Here is a 20796-nt window from a genome sequence, read left to right on the forward strand (position 1 = left end):
TTCATTTCCCTCTTCCGATCTGGCTAATCTACATGCCTCCGTCGAAGGAGGCATGTAGTCTAGACACACCCAGAGTGAGTATCTTTGGCCAGTTCTCACCACTGGTAAACATTGTCCCGGGCATACATTGGTTAAGTATACCTGTAGCAACTCAAGGGCACTAATGCTCTGCTTCACTGAGAGTAAACCTGGCAGGGCCCCTTCACTACTAATTGGGTCTGTGGTTTTGGGAAGATCGATTGGAGCCTGTGGTATGGTTTATGGGTCCAGGGCCCGTGTAGCATGCAGAGAGAAGACACAGATGCGGCCAAGAACTGACAACACACCCAACTGGCTACGAACAAATCGGTTCAACCACTCACCATGCTACACACTAGCAGAAAACCTGAACAGGCAGCTGAGCATGTGTCTCTGCTTTTTTATTGGATGTTCATCCTCATGGATCTTCGGGTTACCCAGGAGCCGGATGGTTCTTTGCCCACAAGAGTCTCCTCAGAGCTGCCTTCACTTCCTTGTTGTTCAGGCTGTAGATGATTGGGTTTAACATGGGCGTTAAGATGCTGTACTGGATGGACACCAGAACATCCAGCAGCACCGAGGAGGCCGAGTTGGGTCTGAAATACCTAAACAAGCCTGCTCCGTAGTATAGACCCACCACAATGAGGTGAGAGCTGCAGGTGGAGAAGGCTTTACGCCTGCCCTCAGCAGAGTGTATCCTCAGGATGGTGCCAAGGATTTGAATGTAGGAGCCCAGAGTGGAGGAGAATGAGACCAGACCAAACACCATGGCAGAGGTGAGAAACACCGTGTTGCTTGTGAAGGTCTCTGAGCAGGACAGAGCCACCAGGGAGGGCAGCTCACAGGTGAAATGGTGAATGGTGTTGGGCCCACAGAAATGTAAAGTTGGGAGAAGGAGTGTGTTGCTGAGGGCATGCAAAGATCCGATCAGCCATGCACTGGCTACCAGCTGACAACAGACACGTTTGTTCATAGATGTCACATAATGCAGTGGGTCACAGATGGCGGCATATCGATCGTAAGCCATCGCAGAGAGAATGAACACCTCGCTGCTCCCTGACAGGAGGAGGAAGAACATCTGGGCAATGCAGCTGCTGACAGAAATGGTTTTCCGCTCCGACAGGAGGGTCTCCAGCATCTTCGGCACAATGGCTGAGGAGAAGCAGATATCTGAGAAGGACAAATGGGAGAGGAGGAAGTACATGGGGGACCCCAGGTGGGGATCAGCCTGTGTTACCAACATGATCGCCCCATTGCCCCCTAGGGTGGTCAGGTAAATAAGTAGAAACACCACGAAGAGGAACTTCTGCATCTGTGGGTCACTGGACAGCCCCAGGAAAATAAACTCGGTCACTGTTGTCTGGTTAGCCATGGTCATTTATTCAGCAAAACCTTTGAAGAACAGAAAGAAATGAATCATTGGGAAGCACTTTTTAGTACCGAGCACCTCTTGCACCTCCTCCAGCATTTCCCCGTGGCAACTAGCAGGCACGGGTGTGATTGCCAAAGGGATTTAGACACCTAAAGATGCAGACAGGTACTTTGCAGGATTTGCCAATGTGCCAAGGCACCTAGGGAGGCATTTTGAAAGCTCCTCGCGGGAGCTCTGTGGGAACGAGGCAGCTAGACTCTTGAAAATCCCATTATGTGCCTGGACACCTGAAAAATGTATCCATCAGTGTCCATTGATGTTAGTGGCACCTGGCCTGCTGAGCCCAGGTTTGGGCTGTGCGACCTAACACACAGAGTCACAGCACCGCTCGCTAACTGGGACGGGGGAAGATTCTCCACCCCTCAGCAAAGCCCCGGTGTGGTGAGGAGGAAGCTATTTCCAGCCTGGTTGCTCCCCAACCTTGCAGGTCCCCCAGCAGGGACTCTTAGCCCCCTCTTCACATGCTGCCCCCCTGCCCTAGTCTTGCCCCCAGGGCGTGTATGGCTGCGCTGTCCTGTAGGCACCCTCCCCTGCTGAGCCACCTCGCTGGCTGTGTTGGCTGACACCCCTGCAGTGAGGTTTCCTGAACCTTGTTGCAGAAGACATCCTTAGGGCTTAACTTAGAAAGGAACAATCAGTTTCACACATACAGAATGGGAAGCGACTGTCTAAGAAGGAGTACGGCAGAAAGGGATCTAGGGGTTATAGTGGACCACAAGTTAAATATGAGTCAACAGTGGGATGCTGTTGCAAAAAAGCAAACATGATTTGGGGATTCATTAACAGGTGTGTTGTGAGCAAGATATGAGGAGTCATTCTTCCGTTCTACTCAGCACTGGTTAGGCCTCAGCTGGAGTCTTGTGTCCAGTTCTGGGCACCACATTTCAAGAAAGATGTGGAGAAATTGGAGAGGGTCCAGAGAAGAGCAACAAGAATGATTAAAGGTCTAGAGAACATGAGCTGTGAGGGAAGGCTGAAGGAATTGGGTTTGTTTAGTTTAGAAAAGAGAAGACTGAGAGGGGACATGAGAGCAGTTTTCAGGCATCTAAAAGGGTGTCGTAAGGAGGAGGGAGAAAACTTGTTCATCTTGGCCTCTGAGGATGGAACAAGAAGCAATGGGCTTAAACTGCAGCAAGGGAGGTTTAGGTTGGACATTAGGAAAAAGTTCCTACCTGTCAGGGTGGTCAAACACTGGAATAAATTGCCCAGGGAGGTTGTGGAATCTCCATCTCTGGAGATATTTTAGAGCAGGTTAGATAAATGTCTATCAGGGATGATCTAGACAGTATTTGGTCCTGCCATGAGGGCAGGGGACTGGACTCGATGACCTCTCGAGGTCCCTTCCAATCCTCGTATTCTATGATTCTATGATTAACCCCTTCCTCCCCACACTGTAGCCAGGGACGGGAGGCATCTGTATTATATCTGTGGCGAGCAGCAGTGTGGCGGTTTCAGCTGGTTTTCATGGGCAAGAAGGGAGAAGCTGCTTCTAGCCACAGGTGAGTGGAGGTAGTCGGGAGGGAGGAGATGACCTCTGGAAAGACATGGACCAGGTCACCACTGTCCTCACCCCGTTCAGCTGTAAGCAGCTCCCATCCCGTCCCACCCGCACAGTGCTGAAAGGCTGCTGCTGGCCGCGTTCATCTGTGGACCCTCACAGAAATCTGGAGAGGGGATCTGTGAGCTTGTGTGCCCCCACGTTTCCTTGAGAAGACCCGGCTCTAGGTACCATGAGAGGAGGGTCCGTCTTGGGGGTCTAGCCATGCAGGAGGGTGGGGACCACTGGGCAGAGAGGGTGGGGCCAGGTCCGTCAGTCACCAGAGAGACGTATGGGCGTGTGTGTGTGTCACCTCTTCCCAGGCAAACCTTAGGGAAATAAAAAGAGTCCGGCTATGCACTATTTCCTTCTATGAATTCAGTCATTTGAAGGCTTGTACTGCACATTTTGGATTGACTGCCATGGAACTCACTTGATTACGAGTAATTTTACCAGGTATTCAGCCTAGGGACAAAGGGCCACCCTACACTAGATGCCAAAACGCCATTACCAATCTGACCCTCGGTGCATTTCTGACCTGTTTGTCCTCTGCTGTGTACTTACGGTCATCATTTACGCTTGTGGGGAGGGAGAGGAAAAGAAAAAGGTTGATCTAATGAGTGTACAGCTAACCATGCAGCACCAGGTGCTGCCTCTTTGAAAGGAAAACGACCAATGGAACAGCCGTGAAACGGAACGAAACTCACCTGCATTCTATGAGGTGAAGCGTATCCCTCTCTCACGTCTCGGTCACAGATGCAAAAATAAACAGAGCAGATCTTCCATCTCCCAATTAATCCATCAAAGGCTGCTGAATAAACCAGACCTCAAACAGGCAAGCCCCTGGTAACTGGAAGGAGACAACTGTTGTGTATGGAGTTTTACTAGCTCTCTGATCTGTCACTAACCACACTTAGGAAATTAAAACATCGCTTTCTCTCGATCAGATATTTATTGCAAAAGCCGAGAGGACATGTGTATCTGATACCCTTGGGATCCGTTCCCTGATGTTGCATCCCAACTCTCATTATGGGGTTAGCAGTTCATTATCCCAGGTGACAACACCAAACAGACATAAATAAATTATCTGAGTTTACCTATTTTTATGTATGGGTGTATTAGAAGACTTACCTAGGTCCTCAGAGGATATCACCAGATTTCAGGAAAAATGTGGGCAAATAGGAAAAAGTCCAGAGAAGAGCACCAAAAATGATTAAAGGTCTAGAAAATATGATCTATGAAGGAAGATTGGGAAAAAAAGAGAAGACTAAGAAGGGGCATTATAGTTTTCAAGTACAAAAAGTTGTTATAAGGAGGAAGGAAAATAATTGTTCTTCTTAACCTCTGAGGATAGGACAAGAAGTAGTAGGCAGCAAGAGAGGTTTAGGTTGGACATTAGGAAAAACTTCCTATCTGTCAGGGAGGTGAAGCTCTGGAATAAATTGCCTAGGGAGGTTGTGGAATTTCCATCACCGGAGATATTTAAGAGCAAGTTAGACAAGCACCTGTCAGAGATAACTAGACAGTTCTTGGTCCTGCCATATATGCAGGGAATGACTTCACAAGGTCCCTTCCAGTCCTATGAGTCTATGCATATTAATTTTGGCCACCTTTTGTGGCTGAATTGAGACTTCTGTGGCATGTTTCTGAGTTGGGGTGGGCTCTCCTAGTGACCTCCCCTGTTGTTGTGGGCATTCACATTTCTTAAAATCACACTGCAGATCTCTGAAGATGGTGGCCAACCATGAAAGTTCCATTGGAAGTGACTGTCCATAAATTGCTTCCGAAATCTGTAGCAGAACCAGGCCTAGAAGCCAGTTTTCCTTGGCTTGAGGCCACCAGACCATCTCTTCACTTCTGGTAGGCCCTTGTGCACCATTGACGACACGCTTTTCAGTGAACACTTCTGCAATGAACCAAGGCGGGGCTGAGAGCTGCCTGGAAAACAGAATTTCCTTCCTGAGGGTGTAATGTTCATAGTTCCATCCTGAGTTGACAGCCAAGGGACAGAAAGGCTACGTCTATACTGCACCCTAGTTTGAAATAAGATACACTGCTTGAACTACGCAAATTGCGTGTCGTATTTCAATCTTATTTTGAAATAGTTTGTTTCATAATATGGCAGTCTATACAGCGCCAAATTTTAAAACAACCCGCTATTCTGAAACAGCTCTTACACTCACGGAATGAGGTTTATAGGGACGTCGGAATAGAAAGCCTGAAATAGCACGAGGTTTAACAGTTAGTTCAAACTAAGGGATTTATCTTGGAATTCCGCCTTTCTGCCACGTGTAGACGCAGGGAGTTACTTAGGGCTTGTCAGTTTCCAAAATGGCGACCAGCCAGGACTATGCTAATCAACCACAGGATATTTAAATCCCGCACTTCATTAGCAATTTTGGTTGCCCTCATTAGCCTCCCTAGTTTGAACTAGGGGGCTAGTGTAGACGTACTCTGATTGTCTTATCATTACTTGGGTGGTGGCAGTGGAGTTTTTATCCTCCAAATCTGTTACCAGATTTGCCCAATACTCTGGGGTATGCTCATTTATCAGGGTTACCCTTATGGGACTGGGGGAAGGTTAACAGTTCTATCAGTGTGCTGTTGGTGCTTACTTGGGCTCTCATATGGAGCTGAATTCTCCCTGCTGCCAATTCCCCCTCCCACTGGAGCTCTCCTGCAGGAACTAGGTTCCTCAGGATGGGGTTCTTCCCACCTTAGCAACACACACAGACACTCACACCCACTAACAGAGCACGCCTGAGAGGACTGGGTACTCAGCACTCACAAGCTGACCCCCTCATATGTCCCTGGACTCAGCTGGCTGGGTTTCACAGCAATGCCACACTGCACCCTCATGTGCCTTTGGACTCCGTGGGCTGGATTAAACAGCACTTTAAGCTGCCATCCTCATAAGCCCCCAGGTTCAGCACCCCTTATCCCCACTTTCACACCACAGTCATTCACAGGTAAACCACACGATGAGCAAACCCCACAGGATTTTGGGCACTACAGGGATCTTTTGCTTGGGTACAAGAAGCGTTGTTGCAGAGCGAATGGGGAAGCCAAAACAACACCCCTTAAGGAAGAGTGAGCAAAAGAGAAAGAAAGAGAGAGAAGCAACCAGCTTAACAATGAAAGTGATTTATTTCTGAGTAGTGAATAGATATCAAACAGTTACAATATTAAATCTAACAATTACAATATTAAATCTAAATTGAAGCTGCTTACAAATGTTAGGTAACCATATAACAGTTTACACAGGGCAGGGTCAGGAGGCTATGCTTAGAGAGATAGTTGAGAGAGAGAAAGAGAAAGAGAGAGAGAGAGAGAGACCTCACCACTCCACGGAGCTTGCACTGATCGGGGTTCCCAGATGATGATGGTAGCCGGGGGTCCAGAGGGCAGGAGAAAAGCAGGACAGAGCCCCCAGCACGATCAGACAGGAGATGAAGAAGTCTCAATGGAACTGATGCAGTTTAAGTCCAGGTATCAGAACAGTTTTCTTGGGGCAAGGAGAGGAGTTTTTATAGGGATAGTTCAAAGAGAAAGAGGAGAGACAATAGAGACTGATCACACCTGGTTATGGGTGATGTTCCTTGAACGAGCTCACAATGCAACTTGGCAGTGTCAGTATTTTAGGTGTCAATAGGATCGTTATTAGAATTGGTCTGATAATGACTAATTTGGGTGTGAGCAGGCCTGGGTTCATTAGCATCTGGAGCAGGGATTTCCCATCAGGCCGTGCTTCTCTGCTTTCGGTGTCCCATAGTTCAGTGCGGTTCCTGCCTTGGAAGAGCTGCTCTCCATTCTGTATGCTAATGAGATGTCCCTCTGTTCCATCTTTAATGCAAATGAGGCTGGGGTGTTTCCTTAATTGTATCACCCTTGTCTGAAGCAGTTTAGGTGTGTCTTCCCCAGCCTTTTCTTTGCTTTGTCTTTGATTCTAGCAGAGGCCTGAGGGAGGGGGATGGTTTTCCATGAATGTCACTCCCTGACTCCCCAAGAGCACAAGGCTAACAGGCGACCATGTTCTGGTTCCCCAAGAATCACAGAGTTGGTGGGTAACAAGTCTAGGTTGTTAAGATTCTAGGGGAAAGTTTTTTTTACCAAAGCCTGGAAAGATAAGGTTTTGGAGTACTTTTCCAGGCCCTCACTTCTGCATTTGTCGTAGCTGAGTGAGGAAGGAGCTATGACAGCGCCTCTGAGTTGACTAGGCAACTCCATGTTCAGTTTCCTCCTGCAATCCTTTGAAATATTGGAGCTGTTTGAAAGCTGGTCCCGGAGCATTGTCAAAGGTAATAATTCCACCCAGCTGTCCCCAGCCTGCTTCTTGTAAAAAGGCTGAAATTTGGCAATGAAAATAAAGCCGACACAAAAGCCAAGGAGAATTTTGACACATTTCTAGGTGAATGGGAGGTAGAGTAGGAAGTGTTAAGCAAAGGACCGTCCTTACCATATGCAGAATACGCAGCTGTGCAGGGGATCCAAAAATTTGGGGGCACTGCTTTGTCATAGTGATAGAAATGTAGCCGTGTTAGTCTGGTGTAGCTGAAACAAAATACAGGCCTATGTAGCACTTTAAAGACTAACAAGATGGTTTATTAGGTGATGAGCTTTCGTGGGCCAGACCCACTTCCTCAGATCAAGTAGTGGAAGAAAATAGTCACAACCATATATACCAAGGGATACAATTTAAAAAAAAGTGCACGAAGATGGACATCGTACGGAAAGGACTGAAAGTGAACAATCCATTAAGATCAACATACTATACTCACTACAGTGAAAGACTCTGCCTCATATGTGTTCTCTTTTTTTTAAATTGTATCCTTTGGTATATATGGTTGTGACTATTTTCTTCCACTACTTGATCTGAGGAAGTGGGTCTGGCCCACGAAAGCTCATCACCTAATAAACCATCTTGTTAGTCTTTAAAGTGCTACGTAGTCCTGTATTTTGCTTAGTCTTAATGTTCATCCACCCACAACTTTCTATCCATGTAGCTTCCTCAGGAGAGGGTCTAGTTAACTACAAAGCGACAAAGCCTGCCATAGCTATTAGCAAAAACTGAACCTATGGAAGAGCCATTCGAGTGGGAGTGAAGCCATGTATTACGCATTTGCCTTGCCCGGATACAGCCTGTCAGTTTGGGAATTTGCTTCACAGTTTCGGAATGTGTCAATAGGATCTGAGTTCAAAATTTGCTTTAAAACGAGTTCACTGGTGGGCTTCTGAAGACTATGAAATCACATCTCTAAAAATTCATCATTTTCCATGGCCCATGCTGCCACCAGACATAGGGACACCGGTAGTACAACGTGGGGTCCCATAAATCGTAAGCACAGCACTGGTTAAACAGCCAGTGTTGCTATTGTAAGACCTATAATGCAGCTAAAGTCTCGTCATTCAAACATACACCAGTAAATACATTCAAGTAAACTCAGATGACTCTTGAACATTATTTAGTGTTGTCAGCTGCATAGGACGGAAACTGTTAATGACTTGCTGACCCGTAATGAGTATAGGGGTTGTTAAGATGGGGCATCATCAGGGATTGGGTCCCAAGGGTATCAGACGCACACGTCCTCTCAGCCTTTGCCATAAATCCCTGGTCCAAAGAAAGGGATGGGTTTCGTGACAGATCAGAGGACTACTAAAACGCCACACACAACAGTTGTCTCCTCCTGCTTACCAGGTACTTGCCTCTGAGGCCTGGTTTATTCAGCTACATTCTGTGGATTAATCGACGATGAAAGATCTCATATTTATTCTTGCATTTGTGTCTGAGACGTAAGAGAAAGATACACTTCACCTCATAGGCACTGGGCACATAGAACGCAGGTGAGTTTCGTTCTGTTTTACAGCTGTTCCATCGGTCGTTTTCCTTTGAAGAGGCAGCATCTGGTGCTGCCTGGTTTGATGCATGCTCATTACACCCACCTCTGAGTGCATGCATTGGGGGACCCAGCAGCGTTTTCATCTCCCTCCCCACTAACATAAGGGATGACTGCAAGTTCACAGCAGAGGACAAAAGACCAGAAATGCACCCAGGGTAAGATTGGTAACGGTATTTAGGCATCTAGTGTAGGGTGACCATTCTCTAGGATGAATATGGGGCACCTGGTAAACATTAGCAGGAGGAGAATGAGAGCTGAAATTTGCTTCTGTCAGTTTCTTTCTCAGATTGTGGGTTAAGGTGGTCAGGTTGCAAGTATGAAAAATTGGGACGGGTGTGGAGGTAATAGGCGCCTATATAAGATGAAGCTACAAATATAATACCAGGATATTTGGTTACCCTGTTGTGCATACCCATGGGATCAAATGCATTTAGAGGTGAGATTCATGGACGACTCACAAGAAGAAAGGAAGGAAAATGTATTGCCAAGGAATCTTCAAAGAACTTTGTTTCAATGGGTGAGGAGGAGACTTACACTCGGAGACAGATAAGTTTGTGGTGCCAACCTCGAGATACTATCGAGCCTTGTTTTTGTGGATTTTGAACACCCTGGTTTCTAGATGAAGTCAGGAGGCTCATGGCTCACATCTAAAACAGAGCTGAGTGGGAATCAGTTTTTCCTGGGCTGCGAAACACATTGAGATTTCAACAATATTTTTCTATTCCAAATCAGGAGGAAAAGTCAAAATGTTTGCTGGTCAAAAATCCCCCTGAAATGGTAAATTTTCAGATTGGAGAGGGGTAACTAGTGGTGTCCCCCAAGGGTCAGTCCTGGGACCAATCCTTTTCAACTTATTCATAAATGATCTGGAGAAAGGGGTAAGCAGTGAGGTAGTAAAGTTTGCAGATGATACCAGACTGTTTAGGATAGTCAAGACAGAAGCAGACTGTGAGGGACTCCAAGAAGATCTCACTAAACTGAGTGATTGGGCAACAAAATGGCAAATGAAATTTAATGTGGATAAGTGTAAAGTAATGCACATCGGGAAAAATAACCCCAACTATACGTACAGTATGATGGGGGCTAATTTGGCTATGACAAATCAGGAAAGAGATCTTGGAGTTATAGTGGACAGTTCTCTGAAACCTTCCACACAGTGTGCAGCGGCGGTCAAAAAGGCAAATAGGATGCTAGGAATTATTAGGAAAGGGATAGAAAATAAGACCCAGAATATCTTACTGCTCCTGTATAAAACTATGGTACGCCCACATCTTGAATACTGTGTACAGATGTGGTCTCCTCACCTCAAAAAAGATATTTTGGCCTTGGAAAAGGTTCAGAAAAGGGCAACTAAAATGATTAGGGGTTTGGAACGGGTCCCATATGAGGAGAGGTTAAAGCGACTGGGACTTTTCAGTTTAGAAAAGAGGAGACTGAGGGGGGATATGATAGAGGTCTATAAAATCATGAGTGGTGTGGAGAGGGCCGATAAAGAAAAGTTATTTATTAGTTCCCTAAATAGAAGAACTCGAGGACACCAAATGAAATTAATGGGTAGCAGGTTTAAAACTAATAAAAGAAAGTTCTTCTTCACACAGTGTGTAGTCAACCTGTGGAACTCCTTGCCAGAGGAGGCTGTGAAGGCTAGGACTATAACAGAGTTTAAAGAGAAACTAGATAATTTCATGGAGGTTAGGTCCATAAAAGGCTATTAGCCAGGGGATAAAATGGTGTCTTTGGCCTCTGTTTGTCAGAGGCTGGAGAGAGATGGCAGGAGACAAATCACTTGATCATTGTCTTCGGTCCACCCTCTCTGGGACACCTGGTGCTGGCCACTGTCGGCAGACAGGATACTGGGCTAGAAGGACCTTTGGTCTGACCCAGTACGGCCGTTCTTATGTTCTTATGTAGGTCATTCAACAGATTTTGATTTAATAATTTCAATATGAAACACTGATGTTTTTTGAGTCTGGGCATTTTTAGTGCAATTCACTTAACTTTCTAAGGAAATTTAGAACCAGAATTTTGAACCAGAATCTTTCATTTTTCCACAAAGTTCTTTTCAGTTTGGCAGTTCTTTTGAGCAACAGTTTCTGGTTCTGCCAATTCTTTTTTTTTTTCAGAAGAAAAAAGCGTTTGTGAAATGTTCCCAGAGGCTCCAATCTCATTACACTGAAGTAAGCTATCTCCACTCCAATGTGGAGATCTAAGTAACTTGTCTAGATTCTCCAAGGCTTAGAAACAGTGACACCCTAACCCTAATCACCCTCCATCCCCACTTCATCACATCTTGCTACGACCGTATCTTCTTGCTTCCTTGGCTCTTCCATAACGCCTAGCTCCTTCTCCACACAAGATGTAGTGGCTAGACAAAGGTTGCCTCCTCTAGCCCATGTGCCAGACACTTGCTTCTAAAGTCCCATGGTTAGTTAGTCATGTTTCTACTCTCAGCTGTCAGGAGTTCCATCCCCAGCCATGGACTCCATGCACTAGGACAGATTTTCAAAGGCATTTAGACACCTAAAGACACAGATCGGCAGAGGTGTGTCAAACTCTTTCCACCGCTTGTAAATTTTTTCACAGCCCCTCTCAGGTTTGGCCTCTCTGTCTTCATGGAGGAGCCGTGGGCGGGCCAGAGGTTTAGCGAGTGGTGCTGTGACCTCTGTGTTAGTGGCTCCTGGCCTGCTTAGGCCAGCTTCGGGCTTTGCGACCTAACGCCAATGGACACTGATGGACACATATTTGAGGTGTTTGGCCACATAATGGGATTTTCAAAAGTGTCTAGTGGCCTCGTTCCCATGGAGTTCCAACAAGGAGTTTTCAAAATGCATCCCTAGGTGCCCTGGCACTGTGGAAAATCCCGCTAAGTGCCTATTGGCATCTTTAGGTGTATAAATCCCTTTGGCAATTGAACCCACCACTGGGGAATGCTGGAGGTTTGGCGAGGTTCCAAAAGGGATTCTCAATGATTCATTTCTTTCTGTTCTTCAAAGGTTTTGCTGAATAAATGACCATGGCTAACCAGACAACGGTGACTGAGTTTATTTTCCTGGGGCTGTCCAGTGACCCACAGATGCAGAAGTTCCTCTTCGTGGTGTTTCTACTTATTTACCTGACCACCCTAGGGGGCAATGGGGCAATCATGTGGGTAACACAGGCTGATCCCCACCTTGGTTCCCCCATGTACTTCCTCCTCTCCCATTTGTCCTTCTCAGATATCTGCTTCTCCTCAGCCATCGTGCCGAAGATGCTGGAGACCCTCCTGTCGGAGCGGAAAACGATTTCTGTCAGCAGCTGCATGGCCCAGATGTACTTCCTAATCCTGTCGGGATGCAGCGAGATTTTCATTCTCTCGGCGATGGCTTACGACCGATACGCCGCCATCTGTGACCCATTGCGATACGTGACAACTATGAACAAACGTGTCTGCAGTCTTCTGGTGGCTGGTGCATGGTTGATCGGATCTTTGTATGCTCTCAGTAACACACTCCCTCTCCCAGCCTTACATTTCTGTGGGCCAAACACCATCCACCATTTCACCTGTGAGCTGCCCTCCCTGGTGGCTCTGTCCTGCTCCGAGACCTTCACTAGCAACACAGTGTTTCTGATCTCTGCCATGGTGATTGGTTTCATGTCCTTCTCCCTCATCTTGGGCTCCTACATTCAAATCCTTGGCACCATCCTGAGGATACGCTCTGCTGAGGGCAGGCGTAAAGCCTTCTCCACCTGCAGCTCTCACCTCATTGTGGTGGGTCTATTCTACGGAACAGGCGTGTTTAGGCATTTCAGGCCCAACTCGGCCTCCTTGGTACTGCTGGATGTCCTGGTGTCCATCCAGTACAGCATCTTAACGCCCATGTTAAACCCAATCATCTACAGCCTGAACAACAAGGAGGTGAAGGCAGCTCTGAGGCGACTCTTGTGGGCAGGGAACCATCCGGCTCCTGGGTAACCCAAAGCCTCAGAAGGTTGAATGTCCAACGAATAGCCAGAGATGTGTCTACAGCTGCCTGTTCGGGTTTTCTGTTAGTTTGTAGTGTGGTGAGACATTGAACTGATTGGTTCGTAGCCAGCTGAGCGTGTTGTTAGATGTTGGCTGCTTGTGTGTTCTCTCTGCGTGGTGCACTGGCCCTGGACCCATAACCCGATCAATCCACCCAAAACCACAGACCCGATTAGCAGTGAAGGTGCCCAGCCAGGTTTATTTTTGTTGACGCAGAGTATTCGTGCCCTTTAGTTGCAACAAGTACACTTAATCTATTCATGCCCGTAATGATAGATGCAGCTCAGCCAGTGGTGCGAACAACTGGCCAAAGACACTTGCTCTGTGACTGTACACTGAGACAAATGAGTTTTGTATGGCCCCTCCGATGTAGCTAGTTACCACTCTGTTCCATCGTTAGTTACCACCCTTAACCTTGTACAACATGTTGATTGGCTCAACACATCTGTAGCCATCACACTGTCATCCTGACATTATCTCTAAGGGTATGTCTACACTACCCTCCTAGTTCGAACTAGGAGGGTAATGTAGGCATACTGCACTTGCAAATGAAGCCCGGGATTTGAATTTCCCGGGCTTCATTTGCATAAAGCGGGGCGCCGCCATTTTTAAAACCCCGCTCGTTCGAACCCCATGCAGCGCGGCTACACGGGGCACGAACTAGGTAGTTCAAACTAGGCTTCCTAGTTCGAACTACCGTTACTCCTCGTGGCTAGTTCGAACTAGCGGGGTAGTGTAGACATACCCTCTGAGAGTAACCCATTATTTTACATTGGAGAGAGTGTTTGTACCATATTTGGTATCAGAGTTGGACACTCTATAGCTAGGGTGAGTATCATGTAACACCCATATTCCTCACATTGTATCTGATTGTGAAGTGGTTCATAAAGCATGTCATGTGAGCCATCACGGGAAAGGCTATGAACTGCTGAAAGTCAGTTTTGTGTATAAATATGTACGGCTGTAGTGCCTGTGATGTTATGAGATTGTGTTGTATGGTTGTCTCTAAAACTTGGTGAAATGTGAGGAATCACCCAAGTTATGTCTAGACTGCAAGCCTCTTTTGAAAAAGTGCGTCTAGACGAGAAGATTTTTCGAAAAAGCAGCTTGCTTTTTTGAAAGAGAGTCTAGATGCTCTCTTTTGAAAAAGCCCTGTTTTCATGCAATAGCGCCTTTTTTCTAAAGATGACTTTAAAAAAAAAAGGCGTTATTCCTCATAGAAAGAAGTCTACTACCTTCGACAAAACCGTCACTTTCTTTTGATTTACTGTCGACGGAATGTAGAGGTAGTCTAGATGCAGGTACAGTTTCTTTTGAAAAAAGGCCACTTTTTTCGAAAAAGCCCTGTAGTCTAGACATACCCCCTAATATTAGCACACTACACGGGGAATTGTTGCTAGAGGCCACAGCAAGGAAAGGAACCAATGCGTGTGTGTGTGTGTATGTGTGGGTGGGTGAGTTGAACAACTATGAACAGCCATTGTCCAGCAAGGGAGTTACAATTCAATGACTCAGCTGCACAAGGCCACACCAGAAGACTTGCTTCATCTTGCCTGAATAGTCAGCTATGCCCACCCAACATTCCTGGGCTGGTGATCTCCTGGCACATGGACTAAGGTTATGAAACAGAACAGAGAGGCCTCACGCTTGGCCTTTCTCCTGCTCCCACGCTGAGAAGAAGACTGAAGATTCCAACAGAGGAGACTGGCCCAGAGTTAATGGAGAAACCTGTACACCAAGGACTGCCACATCCAAATGGGGTGAGACAACGGCTTCATCTAATTTTTGCCCCGTCTGATAGGGTTTAGACTATGTACTTGTATTTCCTTCTCTTTTAGTAACGACTATGAATTTTTGCCTATCACTTCTAATTGTATAAAATCTGTCTCTTGTGGTCATTAAGTGTGTGTCTAGACTACAGAGTTCTGTCAACAAAAGTGGACTTTTGTCGACAAAACTATACCTGCGTCTACACTACCGCTGAGTTCTGTCAACATAACGTCGACAGAACTCAGCAGTTTTGTCGACGCTGGTAAACCTCATTTTACGAGGCATAACGCCTTCTGTCGACAAAGTTCTGTCGACAGAAGGTGTTATTGCATGTAGGGTTCTGTCTAGACTACAGGGTTTTGTCAACAAAGCAGCTTGCTTTGTCGACAGAACTGAATGTGTCTGGACGCTCTTTATCGACAGAAGCTTAGTCAACAGTATCAGTCTACAAAACTTCTGTCGACAAAACCCTGTAGTCTAGACGTACCCTAAATGTTTTGACTTGTTTATCCTTGAGTTTGCCTGAAGTGTCTGGTAAATTGCACCGGTTTACAAAGGCAGGTGTGTGTCAACTTTCCATCAATGGCATAGTGAAGCAATTGATAAATTGTACTGCTTGACTTGAGCAGTGCAAGACTGTAGAGAGACAGCACAATGCTGAGTGGGGGTATCTTGCTATGGCTTCGCTGTGAGATGGGTGGCAGCTATTACAACTCATGTAGCAATGTGCATGTACCTCAAGAGAAACTCAGTCACCATGGAAATATGAATGGGGAAAATGTAGGTGTAGGAGCTTTAGGTGCCTCCAGAGTTTAGTGGCAGCTGAAAAGGAGTTCTTTGGATCTCTTTGGTTCTAGATGTCAATTTGAAGGTTCTAACATAGCAGCTAGGTGCCTAAATCCTTTTGTGGATTTGGGTTCTCATGATTTGCCCAGTGCCTAGGAAGCAGTGGTGCAGGGACCTGAAACAAGGTTTCCCAAATCCTAGACGAGTGCCCTAACCACCAAGAAGTGTGACTTTAAATTCAATTGGAAACAGGCATCTAAATCCCTTGGGCAATTTTGGAAAATTCCAACCTCTCATGTGCTCTTGGGAGGAAATGTGAAAGCGGCCTACAACATGGTGCAAAAAATCCTTTTGCTGGTTTGGAAGGCGCCATTGAAAATGTAAAGGTTGAGATCTCTTTATTCAGTCTCTTAGTGCAACAGTGTTTGGTAGTAAACCAGCTGTCAGGTGCTATAGAAAATTGTAACCGCAATGAAGTGAGAGGAACAGGCGGAAGATGCCTTTGGCCTGTGTTTGTGCAAGGGATTCTCATGATGTGGTGCTGATAGAAGCGTAGAAAGTTGCGTTCAATAGAAATGGGGTAGGGGGTTCATGGAAGAGAACACGAAGGTCACAAATCATCCGGGTGAGGCCACTGCAGAAGAGATTCATCTCTGCCGTGAAGCCACAAAACAATTGATCCGTGTCACTGGTGGCCACAAAGGGTATGTCTACACTACAAAGTTAATTCGAACTCACAGACGTTAGGCGCTACACATGCAAACCGCTAGTTCGAACTTAATTTGAACTAGCGGAGCGCTTAATTCGAACTAGGTAAACCTCATTCCAGGAGGACTAACGCCTAGTTCGAATTAAGTAGTTCGAATTAAGTAGTTCGAATTAAGGGCTGTGTAGCCCCTTAATTTGAATTAGTGGGAGGCTAGCCCTCCCCAGCTTGCCCTGGTGGCCACTCTGGCCAACACCAGGGAAACTCGTCTGCCCCCCTCCCAGCCTCAGAGCCCTTAAAGGGGCACGGGCTGGCTACGGTGCCCGTGCCAGGTGCAAGCCTGCCAGCACCCAGCCAGCAGACCCTGCACCTGGCACGGCACGGCACGAGCCAGCCACCCACTGCCACCCAGCCCTCCGCCTCTTCCCGGGACTAGGCTGGTGGCTCCTGGGAGCCTGCCCAGGTCCACAAGAGGCGGGCGCCCACCTGGTCTGGTGCGGACATCGTGGACCTCATCCACGACCTCTGCACTAGGCACAGGAAAGTGGCCGTCTAGGGCAGGAGAGCTGCCAGCCTGGCCACCCAGGAGCAGGTGTGCATGAAAATCAAGGTGGACCAGTGAGACCCCCGACCCTGAGCCCTGAGCTTAGAATGGCCATACTGGGTCAGACCAAAGGTCCATCTAGCCCAGTAGCCTGTCTGCCAACAGCGGCCAACCCTAGGGACCCTGGAGGGGATGGACCGAAGACAATGACCAAGCCATTTGTCTCGTGCCATCCCTCTCCAGCCTTCCACAAACAGAGGCCAGGGACACCATATCTACCCCCTGGCTAATACCACTCCATGGACCCAACCTCCATGACTTTATCTCACTTCTTTTTAAACTCTGTTATAGTTTTAGCCTTCACAGCCTCCTGCAGCAAGGAGTTCCACAGGTTGACTATTTGCTTTGTGAAGAAGAACTTTCTGTTATTAGTTTGAAGCCTGCTACCCATTCATTTCCTTTGGTGTCCTCTAGTCCTTCTATTATGGGAACTAATGAAGAACTTTTCTTTATGCACCCTCTCCACACCACTCATGCTTTTATAGACCTCTATCATATCCCCCCTCAGTCTCCTCTTTTCTAAGCTGAGAAGTCCCAGTCTCTTTAGCCTCTCTTCATATGAGACCTGTTCCAAACCCCTGATCATTTTAGTTGCCCTTCCCTCTCCCACCCTCTCTCTTCCCCTGTCCCACCTCCTTTTCCCAGTGTCCCTGAGTTTTGTTAAATAAAGAGAGTTTCTATTTTTGAACACACGTGTCCTTTATTTTGTACATGAGGAAGGGGGGCTAGGGAGGGGTAAGTGGAAGGAGGTGAGGGAGGAATGGGGCACGAGCCCCCGATGGGGAGGACTGGGCTGGCTCTGTGGGCTCCTCAGGGTGGAAGCTCTCCTGAAGCCCCTCGATTGACCCCCCCCCCCCCGGATGGCAGCCTGCGGCAAGTGCAGCCGGGCTGACGGCCGGCCAAGTGCTGTGATGTGCCGAGTGTGGGCACTCAGGGCTCTCCAAGCCAGGACTGCTTTGCAAGCGGGGAACCCCTGAGAACTGTCTGACCGGGGTGGGGGTTGGGTCCCTTTAAGCACAGCCCTCGGCTAGCCTGAGACAGCAGCTCCACGCTCTAAGTCCTCCTCTGATGCCCTGCCGGCACTGCTTCCGGCCATCCTTAACCCCGGTTCAGGGTCCACTCAGTGTGGACATGCTAGTTCGAATTAGCAAAACGCTAATTCGAACTAGTTTTTAAGTCTAGATGCACTAATTTGAATTAGCTTAGTTCGAATTAACTAATTCGAATTAAGTGAGTTCGAATTAGTGCTGTAGTGTAGACATACCCAAAGGTATTTGTTACAGCAAATAGAAGCTCTGGTATTTGATGGGAATCCAGCCATCCCAAAACTGTATGTCCTGCATGTTCCCCTTGAAAACTCCAACGGGCATGAGCTAGTTCAGCCCAATGGATTCGTGCCTATGTCAATCACACCTTCTAAATTCCTTTGACCACCACCAGTTTATGGGTGATCTTTCTCAGGGCCTGCCTGATCTCTTTGTTTCTCAGGCTGTAGATGAGCGGATTGGCCAGAGGAGTCAGGACGGTGTAGAAGACAGAGAAGACTTTGTTGAGGTCTCTCAGAGTGTCAGTGTCCGGGATAATATAGACGATAGTTATAGTCCCATAGAAAAGCGTCACCACCGTGAGGTGAGAGGAGCAGGTGGAAAAGGCCTTTTGCTTCCCGGTGGCAGAAGAGATTCTCAGGATGGTGGAGATGATGCAAATATATGACGCGAGAGTTAATAGAAATGGGAAAGGGACACTTATGGAGGTGAGTATGAAACTCAGCCTTGTGATCAGCTCGGTGCCATGACAAGCACATTTAATCAATGGGTTCAGGTCACAGAAGAAATGGTCGATTTCCCCCAGGCCACAGAAAGTTAATTGTGACATCAAACATATCCCTGTTGTACTAGCCACAAATGCCCAGAGCCATGAGCCAGTTGCGAGCCAGAGGCAGGACCTGCCGTTCATAAGCACTGAATAACGCAGAGGTTTACATATCGCTAAATACCGGTCATAAGACATGGCTGCTAAGAGGTAACACTCTGTACAAGCCAAGAGAGCAAACCAATACAACTGTGCAATGCATCTGCTAATAGAAATGGTCCTGTCCCCAGTCAGGAGACAGGTCAGCAGCCTGGGCAGGATGGTGGAGCTGTAACAGGTCTCCACGCAGGACAAGTTGGCCAGGAAGAAGTACATGGGGCTGTGAAGGTGCGAGTCGGTCACAACGAGCACAACGATGAGGAGGTTCCCAGCCACGGTCACAACGTAGATCAGTAGAAACACCAGGAAGAGAAGGGTTTGTAGTTCAGGGAGATCCCCAAATCCCAAGAGGATGAATTCAGTGATGACCGTTCGATTGTCCATTTCTACTTTCTGCCCAAGGGTCATCTGGGTAAACAGAAAAATACAAAATAGCAGAGGCAAGGCATGCACAGGGAGAAGTGGGAAGCCCTGACCTCCTGCTGGTTTAAGCAAGAGATTAAGGGAAGATCCTCTAAAGTGGCTGATGCTTCAAACTGCAGGCAGGTGCCGAAGGCAGACAGGACTTATATTGATCAATAGGGCTGGAAGAGACCTCAGGAGTCATCGAGTCCAGCCCCCTGCCCAAAGCAAGAGCAACCCCAACACAATCATCCCAGACAGGGCTTGGTCAAGCCGGGACTTAAACACCCCTAGAGCTGGAGATTCCACCCCCTCTCTAGGGAACCCATCCCAGCGCTTCACCAACCTTCTAGGGAAATCGTTTTTCCTAATATTCAACGTAGACTGCCCCCACTGCAACTTGAGACCTTTACTCCTCGTTCTGCCATCTGTCACCACTGAGAACAGCCTCTCTCCGTCCTCTTTGGAATCCCCCTCAGGTAGCTAAAGGCTGCTTTCAGATCCCCCCTCGCTCTTCTCTTCTGCAGACTGAACAAGTTCAAATCCCTCAGCCTCTCCTCGTAAGTCATAGAATCATAGAATACTAGGACTGGAAGGGACCTCGAGAGGTCATCGAGTCCAGTCCCCTGCCATCATGGCAACCAAATAATGTCTAGACCATCCCTGATAGACATTTATCCAACCTGCTCTTAAATATCTCCACGGATGGAGATTCCACAACTTCCCTAGGTAATTTATTCCAGTGTATGAACACCCTGACAGTTCGGAACTTTTTCCTAATGTCCAATCTAAACATCCTTTGCTGCAGTTTAAGCCCATTGCTTCTTGTTCTATCCTCTGAGGCCAAGTCAAATACTCCAGACGTCTCATCATTTTCGTTGCCCTCCACTGGACTTTGTCCAATGCTTCCACATCCCTTCTATAGTCGGGAGTCCAGAATTGGATGCAATACTCCAGATGTGGCCTCACTAAAGCCTAATAGGCTGTGTCTAGACTACATGCCTCCATCGATGGAGGCATGTAGATTAGACAGATAGGCAAAGGCAAATGAAGCCGTGATTTAAATAATCGCGGCTTCATTTAAATTTACATGGCTGCCGCGGTGAGCCAACAAACAGCTGATCAGCTGTTTGTCGGCTCAGCATGCTAGTCTGGACACTCCCCAGCTGACATCAAACAGCTGATCAGCTGTTTGTCGGCTCAGCGCGGCAGCCATGTAAATTTAAATGAAGCCGCGATTATTTTAATCGCGGCTTCATTTCCCTTTTTCAAATACACAAATCTACATGCCTCCGTCGACGGAGGCATGTAGTTTAGACGTACCCATAAAGAGGAATAATCACTTCTCTGGATCAGCTGGCAATGCTCCTCCTAATGCTGCCCAATATGCCATTAGCCTTCTTGGCTACAAGGGCGCCCTGTTGACTCACATCCAGCTCCTCATCCACTGTAATCCCCAGGGCCTTTTCTGCCAAGCTGCTGCTTAGCCAGTCGGTCCCCAGCCTGTAACACTGCTTGGAATTCTTCCTTCTCATGCAGGACTCTGAACTTGTCCTTTTTGAACTTCCTCAGATTTCTTTTGGCCCAATCCTCCAATTTGTCTAGGTCACTGTACCCTATACCTGCCCTCCAGCATATCTACCTGTCTGCCTAGCTTAGAGTCATTCACC

The 20796-nt window shown here is 47.3% G+C and overlaps 3 protein-coding genes across 3 annotated transcripts; 1 reads left to right on the plus strand and 2 right to left on the minus strand.

Annotated features, from left to right (window-relative positions):
- Positions 1 to 451: 451 nt before the first annotated feature.
- Positions 452 to 1396, minus strand: LOC149521259 (olfactory receptor 5BS1-like). Its single transcript, XM_089774411.1, has one exon. It carries the CDS (start codon positions 1394 to 1396, stop codon positions 452 to 454), a length of 945 nt encoding a protein of 314 aa, XP_089630537.1.
- A 10495-nt stretch (positions 1397 to 11891) lies between these two features.
- LOC102447297 (olfactory receptor 5BS1-like) lies at positions 11892 to 13237 on the plus strand. The gene has a single exon (XM_006135644.3). The coding sequence runs from the start codon at positions 11892 to 11894 to the stop codon at positions 12834 to 12836; it is 945 nt and encodes a 314-aa protein (XP_006135706.2). The 3' UTR covers positions 12837 to 13237.
- A 4932-nt stretch (positions 13238 to 18169) lies between these two features.
- Positions 18170 to 19132, minus strand: LOC102447544 (olfactory receptor 5B21-like). Its single transcript, XM_006135645.4, has one exon. It carries the CDS (start codon positions 19130 to 19132, stop codon positions 18170 to 18172), a length of 963 nt encoding a protein of 320 aa, XP_006135707.4.
- Between the last annotated feature and the right edge of the window lie 1664 nt (positions 19133 to 20796).

This window comes from Pelodiscus sinensis, chromosome 30, assembly GCF_052426305.1.
Source record: "Pelodiscus sinensis isolate ZL-2025 chromosome 30, ASM5242630v1, whole genome shotgun sequence".
Taxonomy (NCBI): domain Eukaryota; kingdom Metazoa; phylum Chordata; order Testudines; family Trionychidae; genus Pelodiscus; species Pelodiscus sinensis.

Excerpts from the sequence above, each read along its gene's own strand:
- LOC102447297 (XM_006135644.3), top strand. The coding sequence starts at position 11,892 with ATGACCATGGCTAACCAGACAACGGTGACTGAGTTTATTTTCCTGGGG.
- LOC149521259 (XM_089774411.1), bottom strand. The coding sequence starts at position 1,396 with ATGACCATGGCTAACCAGACAACAGTGACCGAGTTTATTTTCCTGGGG.
- LOC102447544 (XM_006135645.4), bottom strand. The coding sequence starts at position 19,132 with ATGACCCTTGGGCAGAAAGTAGAAATGGACAATCGAACGGTCATCACT.